The sequence below is a fragment of the Parasteatoda tepidariorum genome, chromosome 6 (assembly GCF_043381705.1).
Source record: "Parasteatoda tepidariorum isolate YZ-2023 chromosome 6, CAS_Ptep_4.0, whole genome shotgun sequence".
NCBI classification, from domain to species: Eukaryota; Metazoa; Arthropoda; class Arachnida; order Araneae; family Theridiidae; genus Parasteatoda; species Parasteatoda tepidariorum.
In genome coordinates, this window is record NC_092209.1 from 15727996 (window position 1) to 15744856 (window position 16861).

General features: G+C 28.1%; 1 protein-coding gene across 1 annotated transcript; it reads left to right on the forward strand.

Moving 5' to 3' along the window:
• The first annotated feature begins 5 nt into the window (after positions 1 to 5).
• Positions 6 to 13570, forward strand: LOC107443417 (NADH dehydrogenase (ubiquinone) SGDH subunit). The gene is made up of 4 exons (XM_016057275.3): positions 6 to 412; positions 8716 to 8924; positions 10758 to 10864; positions 13133 to 13570. The coding sequence occupies exons 1-4, from the start codon at positions 304 to 306 to the stop codon at positions 13275 to 13277; spliced, it is 570 nt and encodes a 189-aa protein (XP_015912761.1). The 5' UTR covers positions 6 to 303; the 3' UTR covers positions 13278 to 13570.
• Positions 13571 to 16861: the final 3291 nt, after the last annotated feature.

Here is a 16861-nt window from a genome sequence, read left to right on the forward strand (position 1 = left end):
ATACTCGTAAAGAATTTAGACGATGCTTTCACTAAAAATTTTAAAACTTAACTCCAATTTTCAGATATATTAGGCAAATTTATGTCATTCGTAATGTTTCATAATTTTGCGAAAATATAATATATTTTTAAAAATTTTACATTGAACAAGTTCATTCCGTTGAAAAAAATTATAGCGAGTTCTTGCTTCCAGATTTGCTTTATTATTTTATAAATTTCCTCATTATTTGTGGCAACTATCACGTCAAAACTTTGTTTATTTTCATTTTTCGGTAACTTTGAGAAATAAAATTTGATAATTAACATGTCTGTTTTAAGCACTTTATCTCTATTAAGTCGATTACCTACGGCACTCAAAGTATCTAATGTTACTAGGATTCTCCTCACAAAGCAACAGAATGTTATTATGGAGGGTAATTTAATTAATTTACTTTGTATTTACCATTGTGACCTTGTCATTATTTTAAAGAATTTTATCGTTGTGTCCTACCTCTTACTCTTTTTCTTTTTATAATAAAGTAAATTGTTAGAAGCTTTAGCAGTTTAATATAATTAAGTCCTGAAACAGATGATTAAACGTTATTTTATGCTAAAATAATCTTGCTCCATAATAGGGCCCATTTTATAGCCCAAGATTTGGCATTTATACTGCTTCAGGTCACACTAAATAATTGTTCAAAATTAAATAAAGTTATTTTTAGCATCATAACTCAGCTAAGAAAAAATTTCCATGCTTATGGCTATCTGTTTTGCCTTAGGACAAATAGACCCAAAGACAAATTTTGCTATGCACCATAAGCAGATACTTTGGCAATGTTCTGAAACAAGCATATAAATGAGTGAAAATGTTCTGCAGTTATGTATGTATTCGTTTCTGAGCAAACTTACGTAAATATAAGTCAATTAGACATTTAATTTAAAAATGAGATATGAAATAAAATATGTCAATGATAGTGTATGCTTGTAATTAACTGTTTCCTTTGCACATAATTTGATTTTGTTGTGACTATTATGGGCAATAATACATACATTTGCTATTGCAAATTGCAGACATATATTTGCAAATTAAAAATAAGTTTAAAGTTGCAATTTATTTTTTGTGGTTTACACAATAATGAATTAATTTGAAAATTAAGCTATATATTATCCTATCTGCAATCTTTTATTAAAAATGAAATAAATCAGAAATTAAAAGAAAATATGACATACACGTGACAAAGATAAAAAAGGAAAAAAAAAAAAAAAAACGGAACATGGAATCTAATAAGTTGATAATTTTTTTTAAACAGAACCAAACTATCCATTATAAGTAGAGAAGTAGGGTTTACCATTTTAGAACATAAGAAAACGTTAGCATGCACAAAATAAAAGGATGTAATTCAAAATGTAGATCCAAAAAAGCTAAAATAGTAAAAATTATTTGCATAAACAAATTAGGCCATGAAAGTGATTTCTTATGAAGAGGTTTTTTTCTTCTTACCTTATTAATTTTTATTATTCTAAAATTAAGAATCATCAAAAATAGTTGATGGGCAGAAATATCGCAAAATCCTATCCAGCATTCAATAGTTAAAAAGTAATGGAGAAAATAATATACCCACTACATTAATGTTATGCCCCAATTTCAAGGAAACGACACATTTTATTTTTTCTCGTAAGACATATTATTTTAAAAAATTCTTACCTTCTAATAATGATAATAATTTATCCATAGTATCTCTGTTCATAATTGATTCTTCTTTGTAATAGATTCTTTTTCTTGTTATATAGGGGTGCACAACCTGCGGCCCGCGGGGCAAATGCGGCCCTTCGACTACTGAAGTGCGGCCCGCGAGAGCTTCTAAACACAATAAATGTTTTTTAAAAAAAATGGCAATTTTTAATCGCACGTTTAAGTCATCACATTTTGACACAATCAATTTTAACAGATTCTTTAGCAAATGTATGTTTAACGCGCTATCTTGAAGCCGAATTTATTCCTAAATATAAATGATTTTTTTTAAACAGTTATTTCCGCTTTTCTACGTGATTTCGAAAATTCCAGGAATGAGATTTTTCCGCTTTTTAGCGGATTTCTGCTTTTTTCATTTTTATATCTTGAATTTCAGTTTTTTTTATCAAAAATTCAGATTTTTCTAAAAATTTCACTTTTTTCATAAGTATTCCGCTTTTTCAGAAAATTCACCGATTTTCAAAAAGAAACAGAAAATTCAAACTACATAGCTACCAATCCTTTCTCATTTTTGCTTATTATAGCTATTTTCTCCCCTTTTACTAGCAGCAGATAAGATTTTCCGAATTTTTTACCCGCCCTCCAGATAGATCCGATTTTTGTAGTTCAAACGACGCTGCTTCTGACAAGCCTTTTAGAGGTCCCAAGCCTGGAATCTGCTAATATCTCGATTCTTATTCACACGATTTTAATATCAAACATAGCTTTTCATATTTGCGTGTTGCGATTCTTATTCACGCGATTTGAATATTGTACGTTGTGATTCTTATTTACGAGATTTAAAAATCCTATATTGTGATTCGTATTTACGCCTTTTTAAAACCTATGTAGCTATTCGTATTCAAGCAAGTTTAAAATTAATATCTTGATTTGCTCATGTGGTTTATAATATCAAACATTGATTTTCGTATTTATACGTAATTTTAAAATAAAGCATTGGGATTCACATTCACGCATTCTTAAAATTATGCATCATAATTCTTATTTATGCAATCTAAAAATTACGCATCATGATTCGTATTTACGTGATCTAAAAATTATGAATCGTGATTTGTATTTACGCGTTTTAAAAATTCTATATCCCAGTTTGTATTTCCTCATTTTCAAAATCGTATATCTAGTTTCATATTCATGTGATTTCAAAATCCATAATTGTTATTCATATTCACGCAATTTTAAGATCAACTATCGCGATTCTTGTAAGAACTAAATTATTATTTTTAATTAGCTACTATAAAGGTGACTGTTTTTCTAACGACGATTATTAGTATATGTAAGTGTTACAACATCAGAGAAACTGGAAGGGAATATATTCAAAACTTACATTCTATGCTTGCAAAGAAGAAAAAATAGAATTTGTCGCAAGATCTTTGAAGATGAACTAACAACTAAATATAGCAAACAAAAGCAATCACTTAAAAAGGGATTTAATTAATTTTTTTTTTTTTTTTTTTTGGAAAAAGAGTTAACTCATCATCAAAATTTTATTTATAATTGCTGTTATTTATGCTGTAAAAGGCAAAATTCTTATCAGATAAAAAACAATTATCTAAGCCGTTGCTCATTGTCATGTAATTTTTCAAACTAAAATAGCAATTTTTGTATTTTGCTATTTTAAAGGAGTTACTATATATTTCTACTTCACTGTTATTGATATGTTTCAAAGAGCTCTAGTTAGATTAGACTATAATATGCACATAATGATTCGGTCCATTGTTAAAGTATTTTTTTCCAATATAATTTAAAAAGTAATATTACTGATATATTTTCAATAAATCACATAGCAGTATTTATTAAAAGAAATGAAATATTAATGTATATTCTCAGTAGTTTTAATTTGCTAAACCAGGTAGTTTTTCAAGTAATAATTGTCTCTTATGTGAACTGAGGAAAAATATAATTTCCAGCTTTATTTTTTCAATTGGTAATTTTTATTTTCACTAAATGTTAAGTATCAATGTAATCATTTATATAATAATAGATTAGTACACAATTGTATGTCAACACATTATTTATTACCTTAAACTGTCTGGAATTTATTATTAAAGGGTTGCGCTTGCATAAAATTTACTAACGTGGAAATTCAGCTTTTTTGCCTTTTGGTTAATCTCATCCCTGAAATTCCGAATTTTTATTACGACGCGAGTTTCAGATCGCAAATTTAAATAATCACTTTTTGTGCACTTTATTTGTGACGATTTCATCTTAAATTTAAGTGATTTTTTATCTTTTTTTGCAATTCTTTCTTTTTTTTTCAAACATTTTTCTCGGCAGTTATTGCTATGCGTTCCCACGTATTATAAAAAATTCCAATTATTCGGTTACGACATGCAAATTTTAAATCATCCATTTGACGCGCTTTATTCGTGCTGAGTTCAGCATAAATATATTTTTTCCTAATTATTTCTATACTTTTCCTCGTAATTTTGACGATCCCGTTATTTAACTATGATGTTAATATGACACGTGATTGTTAATCACGCAATTAAATAATCACTTTTTGATACGGTATTATGGTACAGTTTTATAGTAAATCCTAGTTATTTTTCCTTCGTTTTTATTTCCGCAACAAATATGATTTGGTCGAATGTGGTAATGAATTGTGATTTGATCAAAAACCAAATATTCGGCAAAAAAAGAAGAAAAAATCTATGGAACGCCGTACACTTGGGGCCAAATAGCAAAATCTTTTAGCAGTATAGCAACACTGAAACTAAAATTTCAATGCTCAGAATAGTATTTCCTGGAAAAACGTATTCATAAATTAACTCTAAAAAATAAGGCCAATCAAGAACGTTTTTGAAAATGTCGAAAAGCGAAACAGAGAACATAAAAATCAATCTTAATTTTTGAAATTTTTTTTTAAAGCTGAACATCTCAGTTTTTCAATTACCAGAAAAAGCGAAGAAAAAAGAATTAAGTCAACAGAAATGCTATTAAAAACTACTGCGTTTTAATGAAAACGTCTAAAAAAAGTTTTTTTTTTTTATTTAAAGAAAATAAAAGGATGGAAAAAATGTTCTTAATTTTTTAAGTGAAAATCTTATGCCGAAAATCTCAATTTAAATTTTTCTCATAGCCGTAATTTTAAAAGAAAAAAAATTGCTATAAAATGAATTATATTTGTAACTTTATTTTTAAAAAAAATGCTAAGTCATAATAAAAATAACTAAAAAAAGAAAAACAGAAGAAACAGATTTTTCTTAGCTCCTGAAACAAAACTTTAATACTGAAAATCACACTCTTCTATGTTACTGGTTATTTATATTACAGTGCAGGGAAAGAGTGATAATAAATTAATAGTATGAGGCGTTCTGTTAAAATGCTGGGTTATAATAATAACTGAAAAAAATGGATCCTTCTCAATTCTCAAAATATCGAAAAAATGACAAAATTGACTTGTCTGATTATAATTAAAAAAAAAAAGTAATATCTATAAAAATTCAAAAATAAAAATAACTTAGAAAAATACATTTCTAAAAAATATTCTGCCAAATATTTGACTGATCATTCAACCAACTGAATTTTTCGCAGAAGGGCCAAATACTCGTTACATCCCTCCCTAATTTAAATGCAATGTTATTGCAACTTGAGAAATTCATAAAATGGCAGAAAATGTGAATTTTTAAACTGCTCACTGTTTGTAGTTTAGATTTCAATTTTTTGTTGCTTAAGTGATCTTTTTCGATAAAAAAAGGAAAATGTTTACGTTATAAAAAATCTAATATTTAATAAACTAAAATAATAAAGTACATTACAAAATAAGCATTGAATTTTATTTTGAACTATCACAGTTTATTTTTTATTTTAGGCTTTTGCTTAAAACCTGTAAATTTTCTTCAATTAAAATATTTAATTTGAATTTATATTACTTAATTACGACTAAACTTTTTCCTACTTTCATTCTGTGGGCATTGCAGTTTTTTTTAATTTATTAGAATTTAATTATAAATGAGTTTTCATATTGCATAATATGATAAAAAAAATATTTCTTTTCTTCAATGTTTATTTATTTTGATAAATCTATTGTTCATATGATAAAATTGGGTTTTTTTTTATTTATTTTTTTTTGCCAAAAAAAAAAAAAAAATTATCAAGTTTTTTTATTTTTGAATGAATTCTAATAATGGAACACTACTAAGTTTTTGATATTACTAAGTTTATTGATAAAAAAAATGGGACGCTAATGTTTAAATAAACATTATTACATTTGTCATTAACATGTCTAAATACATGTGCGGCCCTTCGTTAGCCAACCTGCTGTGCAAGTGGCCCTTCACTCAAAAAGGTTGTGCACCCCTATTGTTATATATTAATGTCATTTTCAGTGCTGATACCAGCATCATTATTGATTCTCAGTTTTTTCTTAAGCGTTACATCTAATTTAATTTCCAGTAATGGTTTTTTCAGGGCTCGAAAAACCGCCCGTCCTCAGCGGTCAAAAATTCCCCGCGGACAACAAACCTCTCAAATCCGACGTCCCCGCCGACGGCCATTTTCCCGTTAATGTTTGTGATATATTTTCTATTTTTGTTCTCTACAAGAGTCTAGCGCCTCACTTCTAAAATGACCCTCTAATCTGGAAATACAGCAACATACAGCGCATGGTGGAATTGATGTTTTCTTTGTCTGGGAGTACTGTAGCCGTTGAAAGGGGCTTTTCAGCAATGAACTAACAAAAAAACGCGTTAAGTACTGGTCGTAAACAAGAAGCGTTAAATGCAGTTATGAACATCTTACCTAAATGGAAAACCTCTTTCAGATTTCTTGTGCAGAAACCTCTGTAAATCATTGGATTGATTGTGAAACTGGCAAACGTCATATTTAATTTATTTAAAAAACTCAGTACCCGCGAATAAATTGACATTCCAGATAACTTGATCTTTGTCATTTAAATTATTTCATAAAAGAAATACTAGGTTTTACTATTAGTAACCTAGTATTTCTTTTATTACTGTATAGTGTAATCCTAGTATTTATAATCCTAGTAACTACTAATTCATTGTGCAATTTATATAAATATTAGTAATAAATAAGAGAAAATTATATTTTTATTTATTTAGAAGCTGCGGGTTAGTTTCAAAGGAGGACGGGTACATTGTTGGACATACCGTCCTCGGGGACGAGTAAAATTTCTGAGTTTTTTCGACCCCTGGGTTTTTTATTCAAGTTTTATATGGGTTATTAATTTCTTGAGCAATGCTTTCAGGTTTATAGCAATGATAACGGTGATAGTAGGATTTCAAATTTTTAAAAATAATATGTATCTTATATTTAAAGCAATCTACTTTCTTACGAGCAGATATTTTTAAATCATTAAACATCCGTTTGAGTTTTCGATTTTCCCTCCTTTTTATATTTAGTCAAGTACTTGAACACTGACATTACGATCTATGACAGTACAGGCTGATCTGAAAACTTCCCTCTGCAAAATAAACCCTGGCTCCAAATGTAATAATTTTTTTTTAAAAAATATTTTTTCAAAATGATATTTTTCTAAATACTTTATTATAATTTTTTGATATAATCATTATTCTGTAGGAAGGATTCTTGTTCTGTGGAGTGTGCTACACTTTTTTTAGCATATTCTGCTATGAGGACACTATATTCTGTAAACATTTATTTATATTTTTTAACTAAACAAATATAAAACTTAGTGTGGTATTATTTTATAACTTATTCGGCAATATACTATTTTTACACTTATTTCAACTTTACTTGTGCAGATTAGTTTACAGTTTGAGTAATTAAATATCTTATTTTGTTACTACTCGGTGTTTACGATATATCCTATTTAGCAACTACAATATTTCTAAAGATTACTGTTTTTTTTTAATTCTATTTATTTTATAATTTGGCAGCTATAAAGTGGTTGATAGTCGAAAAAATTGAGAAATGTCTATACTTTTTATTTATTGAGATTGAATTTAAGTAACTCTCAATAATCTATTATGATAATAAAATGCTAAGAGGATGCATTGCTGTGTGAGAAACTTTTCATCTCAAATTCTATTTTTCCTCCATTATTAATTTAAAGCATTGAAAAAGTGACCAACCTGAAGTAAACCATAAAGTTTCAAATGCTGAATTTTTTTTTTAAAATATCAAACAAACAATTGGGATAAAACTTCCTTATTGTGTAATCTTAAGTTATTGTCATAATTTATTTTCATTTTGATATCTTGAAAATTTCTTTTTCTGGATTTGAAACTTCAATGTTTACTCTAGGTTTTTTTGTATAAATTATTTACACTATAAATTATTTCTGGAGGTGAATAGTTTGCCAGTTTTTATGCATCCGATATTTGTTTAAAAGTCTAAAAGGTTAAGAAAAATATGCCCTTCTTTCTTACATCCAAACTTGATACATTTTAAAAATCATACACCGCGATTCATATTTACACGATTTAAAAATCCAATATCGCTATTTGGTTGAGAATTTAATTATAAATCTCAGTCCAAATAATTATGTTCAATATGAATAGTAAATTGATATTTTGTTATTAGAGTTTGGCACATAACATTTTCAGGGTTTTTCTCTGTGCAATGCTTTGCTAGCTATTCAAAAATTCTGCTTCTGTGGTACTTCAAGCTCAATGACTCATTAAGCAGCCTATTTACAACAGTGCCTTATGGCACCTATTTATTGAAATTAATGCAATTTTATTTTGCTATACATTGAATTTCATCCCCAAAAAGGCAAACCTTATTATTTTTTCATCAAATTTTGTACCATCAATAAATTTTTATGTTTTGTGCATGCAACAATCCTGACAAATGAAGAATTTTGCATTTATGGGCCTTGTTCTAATAATCACTTAAAACTAATGAAATAACGCTGAGTTTCTATAGCTGTTTCCTGCTTTTCTATCTATGATAAAATCGAAAAGACTTTTCAAATTTTAAATGTTAAAGATATATTTTTTTAATCATAAAATAAACATGTTTCTTTTTGTTTTAATTTATATGTTTATTCTTTTATAGCTGTACGCAAAATGTCTGATGAAAGGAAGATGCATATAACCCCTACTAGATTCCAGTACACTCGCTTTAAGGATGACTTCCATTTCTACATTACATTAGGAATTGTCCCTCTAACTCTTCTTATCCTTTATGTAAACATCTTCATTGGGCCAGCCACATTGACTGAAACTCCTGAAGATTATCAACCTAGACATTGGGAATATCATAGGGTAATATTTGTGTCTTTTTTTTTTTTACTTTAAAAATTTTTTACATTTGTCATTGATCAGGGGTCATTTTAGTCCTTTATCGGACCCTTCACTAAATTTTATCTTGAATAAGAAACTTTTCACCAAATAGTTTATAGTTGAAACGGGCTTTTTACAAAATTTTTATTATTAAAATGATTCCTTTGAAAAAAAACTCTAATTCATAATTTTAAACAAAAATTCCTTGAAAGGCATGTTTTTCGTGCTTTTCCAAAAAAGAAAAAAAAGCTCATTTCCCTATATTTATAAAATTATGAATAGATTTTACTCAATTTCACAAATGGGAACCTTTCAGAAAAATTTTGAACTAAATTAATTTTAATTAATTTAAAAATGATCTGATCCGACATGAAAACAGACCTATCATAGGAAGTGGATTACCCCTATTGACAATTAAAAAAGTAATATGCGTAAAAAAGCCATTAAATTTGTGTGATGATTCTTATTTGTATAACATTATATAAGTTTATATTGCAACAATCAGAACTTAAAAGTGTAGTTTATTTCCATAGTTCCTGAATAGCAGTTTAGTAAAACTATGGAATTTAATATTATTACACAGTTTAAATTTTTTTTACAAATAAATCAGTATAAATTGTTGGTAAAGAAATTCAAATTATGATTTGATTCTTTGTTATTTGGTTCTAATTATATAGTGCTTTTACATCTGTTTTAAAGTTAGTCTTTGTTATTTCTTTGAATGAACAAAATGAAAATAATTTATTAATTATTTCAAACATAATATTTATATTTCATGAAGGAGTAATCAGGAAAAGTATTTTATTTTCTGCTATTGAAATTAAATATACAGCTTTCAAACTGTCTATTTGCTATTGCTTAGTTTCACTAGATATTTCACACTGTAGCTACTTAAAATCAATTTTCATTTAATCATGTAGAATTTTTTTGATTTTTTTCTGAGGATTTTTTTTCCAAGTTTCTTTAATTAAAAGCATTAGCTGTAAAATAAGCTACAAAAGTAGAGGGGACAAAAGGATCATGGGCTTAGTTATTCATTTTCATCTGCCACCCAAATTTTTTAATCATTTTTTAGTTTTTTAGAATTATTTGAATATGAACATGATATTCTTATGTAAGAGATATTAAAAAAGTTCCTGAAGTTAAACATATTCCTTGAACTTGATAAAACATAGTTTTTTTAATTCTTATCCTGGCCACGCCACGTATTGTGAAAAAGGGAACTGTTCATCATAATCACCCCATTTTCATTTCCACTTGACCCTTACTGTTATAATTTGCTGGAGGAGTATCATAAATTTTTCTAAATCTGAAAGAGACAAATTTATTTTTAATTAACCCAGGAATTTTTCCACATGGAAATTGGGATGGTTTTACAACCCCTTTTGAACATCTGAATTAATATAAATAGTCCCTTCACAAAATTCAAATTTGTAAAATGGACCTCTTAACAAAGTTCTTAACTGTAAAGAAATAATGCTCAATCAATATGTAATTTTTTTTTTTAATAGGGCAAAGCTGAGCATATAAAAAAGGAGTTTTTTTAGTTAATATTTTATCAAATTACTGTTCTTACCTCTTTGGAAATACTTTTGATATTAAAATTAATCTAGTGACTGCTAAAATTGAGTGTTACATCTAATTAAGAAATTTTCACAAAAAATATTTCCTCTTCTCTATAAAATTTATCCTCAAAAAAATAAGCTTTATATTAACCTCTGTAATCTTATATTTCTATTCTTATTTTTAAAAATTAATGTTTTCCCTAAAATGTGAATGTTATTCTGAAATATGGTTCTAATTTGTATATTTTAGCATCCCATTACCCGATTTATTGCTAAAAATTTTCATCTTGATCCTCAAATCCATTATGAGAAAACAATTCAAGGATTGGTTGAAGAGGAAGAAAGAGGCAACTGGATGTAAGTTAAAAGTTCTTAGTTTTTATTAAGTTGTCTCCAATTTTTAAGTAAATATATAAAATGTTTTTCATTTTATCCAAATATGCTCCATTTACTTCAATACACTTTTCCCAGTGAGAGTTTAACGCATAGATATCTGTCGTAACGAAATATTGACCATTAAAATCAATAAACTCTGATATGGAATTTTTTTCGAATGTTTTAATTTTTTTTTACTCTTTAATATGTAAAAATTGCTCTAAATGTTTAAAAAAACTAAAGCTGGTTGGTGTAAGATGAGGTGAATAAGCTTATTCAACAGAGCATTCCCTTAAAAATCCATTTCATATGTACCAACATAATAGATATATTACTGTGCATTTCCTTTTAAAAAAAAGGGAAATATGTTGACTTCTGATGTGTTATGCAAGCTGATTATTCAATTAAATTACATCTTCTTCAATTTACTATATCCTATATTAATGTTATTTGAAAAATGTATAGTATCAAGTTTCTTCCTTTTTTTTCTTTTTTTATAGTTATGGAATTGTATTAGCCACTATATTATTTTACATGTTTACTTTTTAAAAGTCTTCATTTATCTAGCCAAAATTTCACGAATAAACTTGCTTACCTCACTACCCAAAACGTAAAGTTCAAACACATGTCTCTCTTAAAATTTCTGATGTGATGTTTGAATTTTGTGTCATGTTTTTTTTAATGATTTAACAACAAAACACAAATTTTTAAATACTTTTCAAGTAGCCATTTTTGATACACTTGTTGCCATAATTTAGTGTTGTGAAGAGGACTGGAGATAAGTGGTGATCTGTGATCTCGAACAACTAAAATCAGACTCAGTCAAGTGTAATTGGGTCTTTAGACCAGCAACCAAATGTCGCAAAGTAAAAGTATGTTGTTTGGGTTATTTGGTTTCTGTTTTTACACAAAGTAGCATATTTCATCATAGTTATAAACATTACGCATTTTTTGAATTGTAATTTTTCATTTAAATTCACTTTATTAGTTTATGAAGAAAATATAGTAGATACATGTCGACTGACCAGTGAAAATGTGTGCAGCTAATATCTTTTAGTTACTGGTTCTGATTAAAGTTTCTTAATTTTTACCCCTGATGTTTCCCCTAACAAAATTCTCATATAGAGTATACTTTCGATATATCGAACTTCTATATCTTGAAAACTTTGTTATGTCAAAAAATATTTTTCCCCCTTAAAACTACATATCTACATAATGTTAATTTTAATTCCTATGTTGAAGAGTCTCTTCTCAAAACCTTGTTATGTTGAATATTTTTCGAAATGGAAAATTCTCAATGTATGTTTATTGTAAACCAATAATTTTCTATGCAATGCATAATTATTTTTGTCTTACTTTTAAAAACAAAATTATCATAACAGTATTTAGTCTTATAGTTAACTATCATGACATACATTTTTATTAGTAGTTATTTTTAAATTGTATGACTTTACTTTTTAGAGTACTATCTAAGAAAATATTTTTCTACTTTTTAGAGCATATTTAGTTCTTAACTTGTTATCTCGAAAACTCCCTATCTCAAAATATTTTCAAGCATCCCTTCAACTTTGAGACATCAAGAGTATACTGTACCATAAAATATTTTTTATTTCTAATGCCCACCTGTGTTAACATTTTGTCAATTCAGGCATTTACAGGGCAGATTTGTGGTCCACTCATTCGGGGGCACTATATAAGGTTGGTCAATGTTGCTCCAACAGTAAGGACAGATAGTACAGAGAATGAAGAAAATCCGTGCCTTGTCAGGGATTTGAACCCAGTACCTTTCTGATGCTGGGGATAAGCCGGGTCGTGCTTTGACCTTCAGAGGTAATAGAGGCGATCAGACCGTGTTCAATAGATTCATCAGTGGTCACATAAAGTGCATGAGGTATGAACAGCAGCGAAAGGTCTATCCCACCTGCAATGAATGTTTCTCCAGTGCAGCCAGCCCGGCCCACCTCTTTAGCTGTGTGGATTTTGAAAAAGAGGATTTTCTGTGCAATCCAGTCTTGTTTTTTGATTTCCTGAGGGAGAATGGACTAATGGACCTGGTCTAGCTCCGGTTGACAAGTGGGGATGAGAAACAACAACAACCTTTCTGATGCAAGGCCAATTTCCTGTCCCCTACAGAGTCCTGCCGACGTACCATAAAATATTAATTTTGAAATTGTGTTAAATTAAACAGAAAAATAAATTCATTTTTCATTTAAATGTTCTTTATCTTAAAAATTATTATTTTTTTTTCAGGAGAACGATTGATAAAGTGAATAAATTGATGGGTGAAAGAGATGATTACAAAGCCTGGTACTACTTGGAATCTGAACACGGAAGGCAAATCAGATATGCCAGATATGAAAATGATAAATTAGAGGAAATGAAAGGTTACAAATAATCATATTTCAGAGTAGATAATTTTTTAGAGATGTTTGTAACAACATATGAATTGTTAATTACAAATATTTTGGAAGTTTTGTTATTGTGTAAATAGTACTTATTAAAAACATTTCTTTGATTTCTTGTTATTTGCCAGTTTCATATATTTCCTAATAAATAGTCCTTATTGTTTGTTTGGGCTAATTATAGCTCTTACTTTTTACTGGTTATTATACTTGCAAGTTTCCTTAGTGAAGGGTTTTTTGCAATCAGCTACTGGAAAGTTTGTGTGAATAAAATATTTCCAAAGAACTTATGTGAAATTAATATGATTTATTACAATATTTGAAAGATCATTGTTCTATTTTGAAATGTTCAGAGTTTCATGTAATTGTGTTTAACAACGAAAAAATAAGAACTTAACCTGTCATTCTAAAACGATGTGACTGAAAGTATTGATTTTCAAAAATGCAATAAAATTGTTAAATTGAAGAATCGTAAAGACTTCCTCCACTGTTTTGAGTGTTCAACTTAACCTTCAATTTTGTTTTTTGTGCAAAAACTATAAGACATAGAAACTTGAATGGACAAAGGTCTGTTGGAAAATGTACAGTGCGCAAAATAAAAAATGGACCACCCTGATTATCCTTTGATCTAATGATCGAATATTCATGTTCTAGGACTTAAATATGCTAATTAATTAATGTAGATGATATTTTAAGTTGCGAAATCAGACACAAAAACATACTTTCTTTTAATAAACATACCTTTTTTTCTGGCGGATTCAGATTTTTGACTCCTAAAATGTAGGGGAAGCTGCAATCTAAAAAATATGGTAAAAGCAAGTATGGGAATCTGGAAAATATGATAGGGTATATGGTTATAAAAGTCGCTTTTTTAAAATTTGATATCTCAGGAACTATTTAACCGATCTCGTGCAAATTTTGTATTTTGCCCTGTAAAATTAGATACTTTAAAACTATACAAAAATTTATATACCGTATATTTCAAAAGTGTTACGACAGTTATTAAATAAAACAATAAAAATTTACTAAAATTCATTTTTTCCATGGAATTATCGTTGGATAAACAAATTTTATAATTGTGTCCAAAGATTTTTCAATTCGTTTTAAAAATTCTTGAGCTACTTGAGTACGCGAAAATTAAAATTAGGGAGTCCAAAATTTTGAATCGCTCTCCTGACTAAACTATGGGGACCACATTTTCCAGATTGCGGCTACCCCTTATATATTGAGGTCAAAAATCTAAATCTATTGAAAAAAAGGTATGTTTATTCAGAGATTTGTTTTTGTGTCTGATTTTGTAACTTAAAATATCGTCCGTACTAATTAATCAGCACATTTGAAGTCACCCCCTCGAACCATTAAGACGGAGTCCTAGAACGTGAAGGTCCGATCTTTAGATTATAACTTATTCAGGGTGGTCCATTTTTTATTTTGCGCACTGTACATGGATTACAATAGAATGAAAAAGTTTAACATTCAATAATTTGTCCAAAATATTTTTACTGTAAAACTTGTTGGAAAAAATACCATACAGGCTACTCTACAAGCCATAGGAATGCGATTACGAAGTTGACATGCTGGAAAGAAAATTTTTGTGATTTTTTTTTTTACTTTAAAGTTTCAAATTATGATTTTTTACCCATTGTTTTTTAAATTTATCTCAAGATTTTCAGTTTTTTCGTTCACATACTGCTTTATGTCAAAGTAACAAAAATGCAAAAAATAAATAAATAAAATGACTGAAAGAGATTAGATTTTACCAGATATAAATATTATATTGAAATTTTTTACGAATATAAATGTCACAAGAGAGGTAAAAAACTATTTCAAATTGAAATGTTATACACTAAGTAAGGTTATTTTTAAAGTTTGTTAACAAGTAACATCACTTATTTATTATTTAATATTTTATCACACATTCTATAATTCTAAGTTTAAAATCCCCCCTCCCCCCATATAGTTGATTATTTTTCAAATCCTTTCATTTCGTTACGATTAACATAACAAAATTTTCTTACATAAAATTATATTTTATAATCAGTGTAACACAGCCGACTCAAATCTGAGTTTATGTCTATCAGTGTCCAACTCCATAGCTTTGTAATTTTGAACACATTTCAAAAGATGAGGGACCTCGAGTATGAAGCATTAGGACAGATTGTCCGCTCTGGGTGACATTTATGTTACATGGAGAGGAAAAACTTCCATGGTTAGCCCAACAGCAAAGAGATTCTAACCCATAATACATTTACATACTAGGATAATTTATGACAACCGTAAATTCGAATCTGGGTTTTTTAAATGGGAGGTAAGCGCACTATGCCCTGAGCCACCACAGCTCTTTCATAAAATTAAATTATATTTTATAACCGCTGTGGAACGGCTAACTCAGTTTTGAGTTTACGGCCATCAGTGTAATGCTCCTTGCATAGCCTTGTAATTTTGAGCCCAACCCAGAAGACAATGGAATGCTTGGATCAAGCACTGATAAAAACTAACTTTTGTGAAGGACTTTTTGTTGGAACTAACCTGCATTTGCTTTGCGTCCCTGGAAACCATGAAAACCTACCACATTTAGCCTGGCGACAAAGGGACTCTAACCCATGATCTGTCTGCCACTGAGGATATTATACATTTGCACTGTGCTCGGCTGCCCTACATAAAATTATAATAATTATGTAATTTATAAACAAAATTATCTTTTTTTGAAAAATATGGAATGTTAAAAAAGAAAGAAAAAAGTTGAGTAAGGCTTTAGCACAGGGGTTGACAAACGGAGCCTCTTAGTGGTAATTATAATGAAAGAGAAGGTGATATAGTAAGCTAAAACAGTTCCATAGTAAGTATAATAACAAAACAGAACTATATTAAGTATGTAAATAAAAAGTAACTGCTAACATAATAATAATATAGTTCTATAGTAATTAAAAATTAAATTAGTAATAATAATATTAAATCATTAGTTTAATACATTGTTTTCAAGCTGGCAGCTTCTCAACAGTTAGGAACTATAAAGGTTTTTACAAAAAGATAATTGTTACCACAAAATTTTAAATAATAAAATAAAAAAATATCAAAATAATAAATTTACATACATATATTTATTGTGCTGTTTCTAATTAAAAAATAATAATTTTTTATGATCGAAACTAATTTGATCTAATAATGTGTAAGTAAGTTTTAGAGTATACTAAGTATAATTTATGTTTTAGTATAATAAGTATAAATTATTTCAATAATTGATAAAATTTTTATTAAATATGCACACTCAGGGATACATCTATTTTTTTTATTCACAATCAGTAGTTTAATAACAAAATCGTAAAAAGTAATTAAAATCATAAAGTATATAAATTTTATCATCTTGATAAAATCATTCACTGATAAAATCCAAAATTTCAAAGCAAAAAGTAAATAAACGAGGATTTAAGTCTCTGTAAATAAATGAAGCTCCATCCTGCATTTTGAGGATTTCTAGGTTATGATAAATTAATAACACGAAAAATCGGTTCTCCATGAGAGTTACTACTTAGTGAAGATAAGCCGTACTCTGTAAAAACCATTCCTTTCCTCGCAC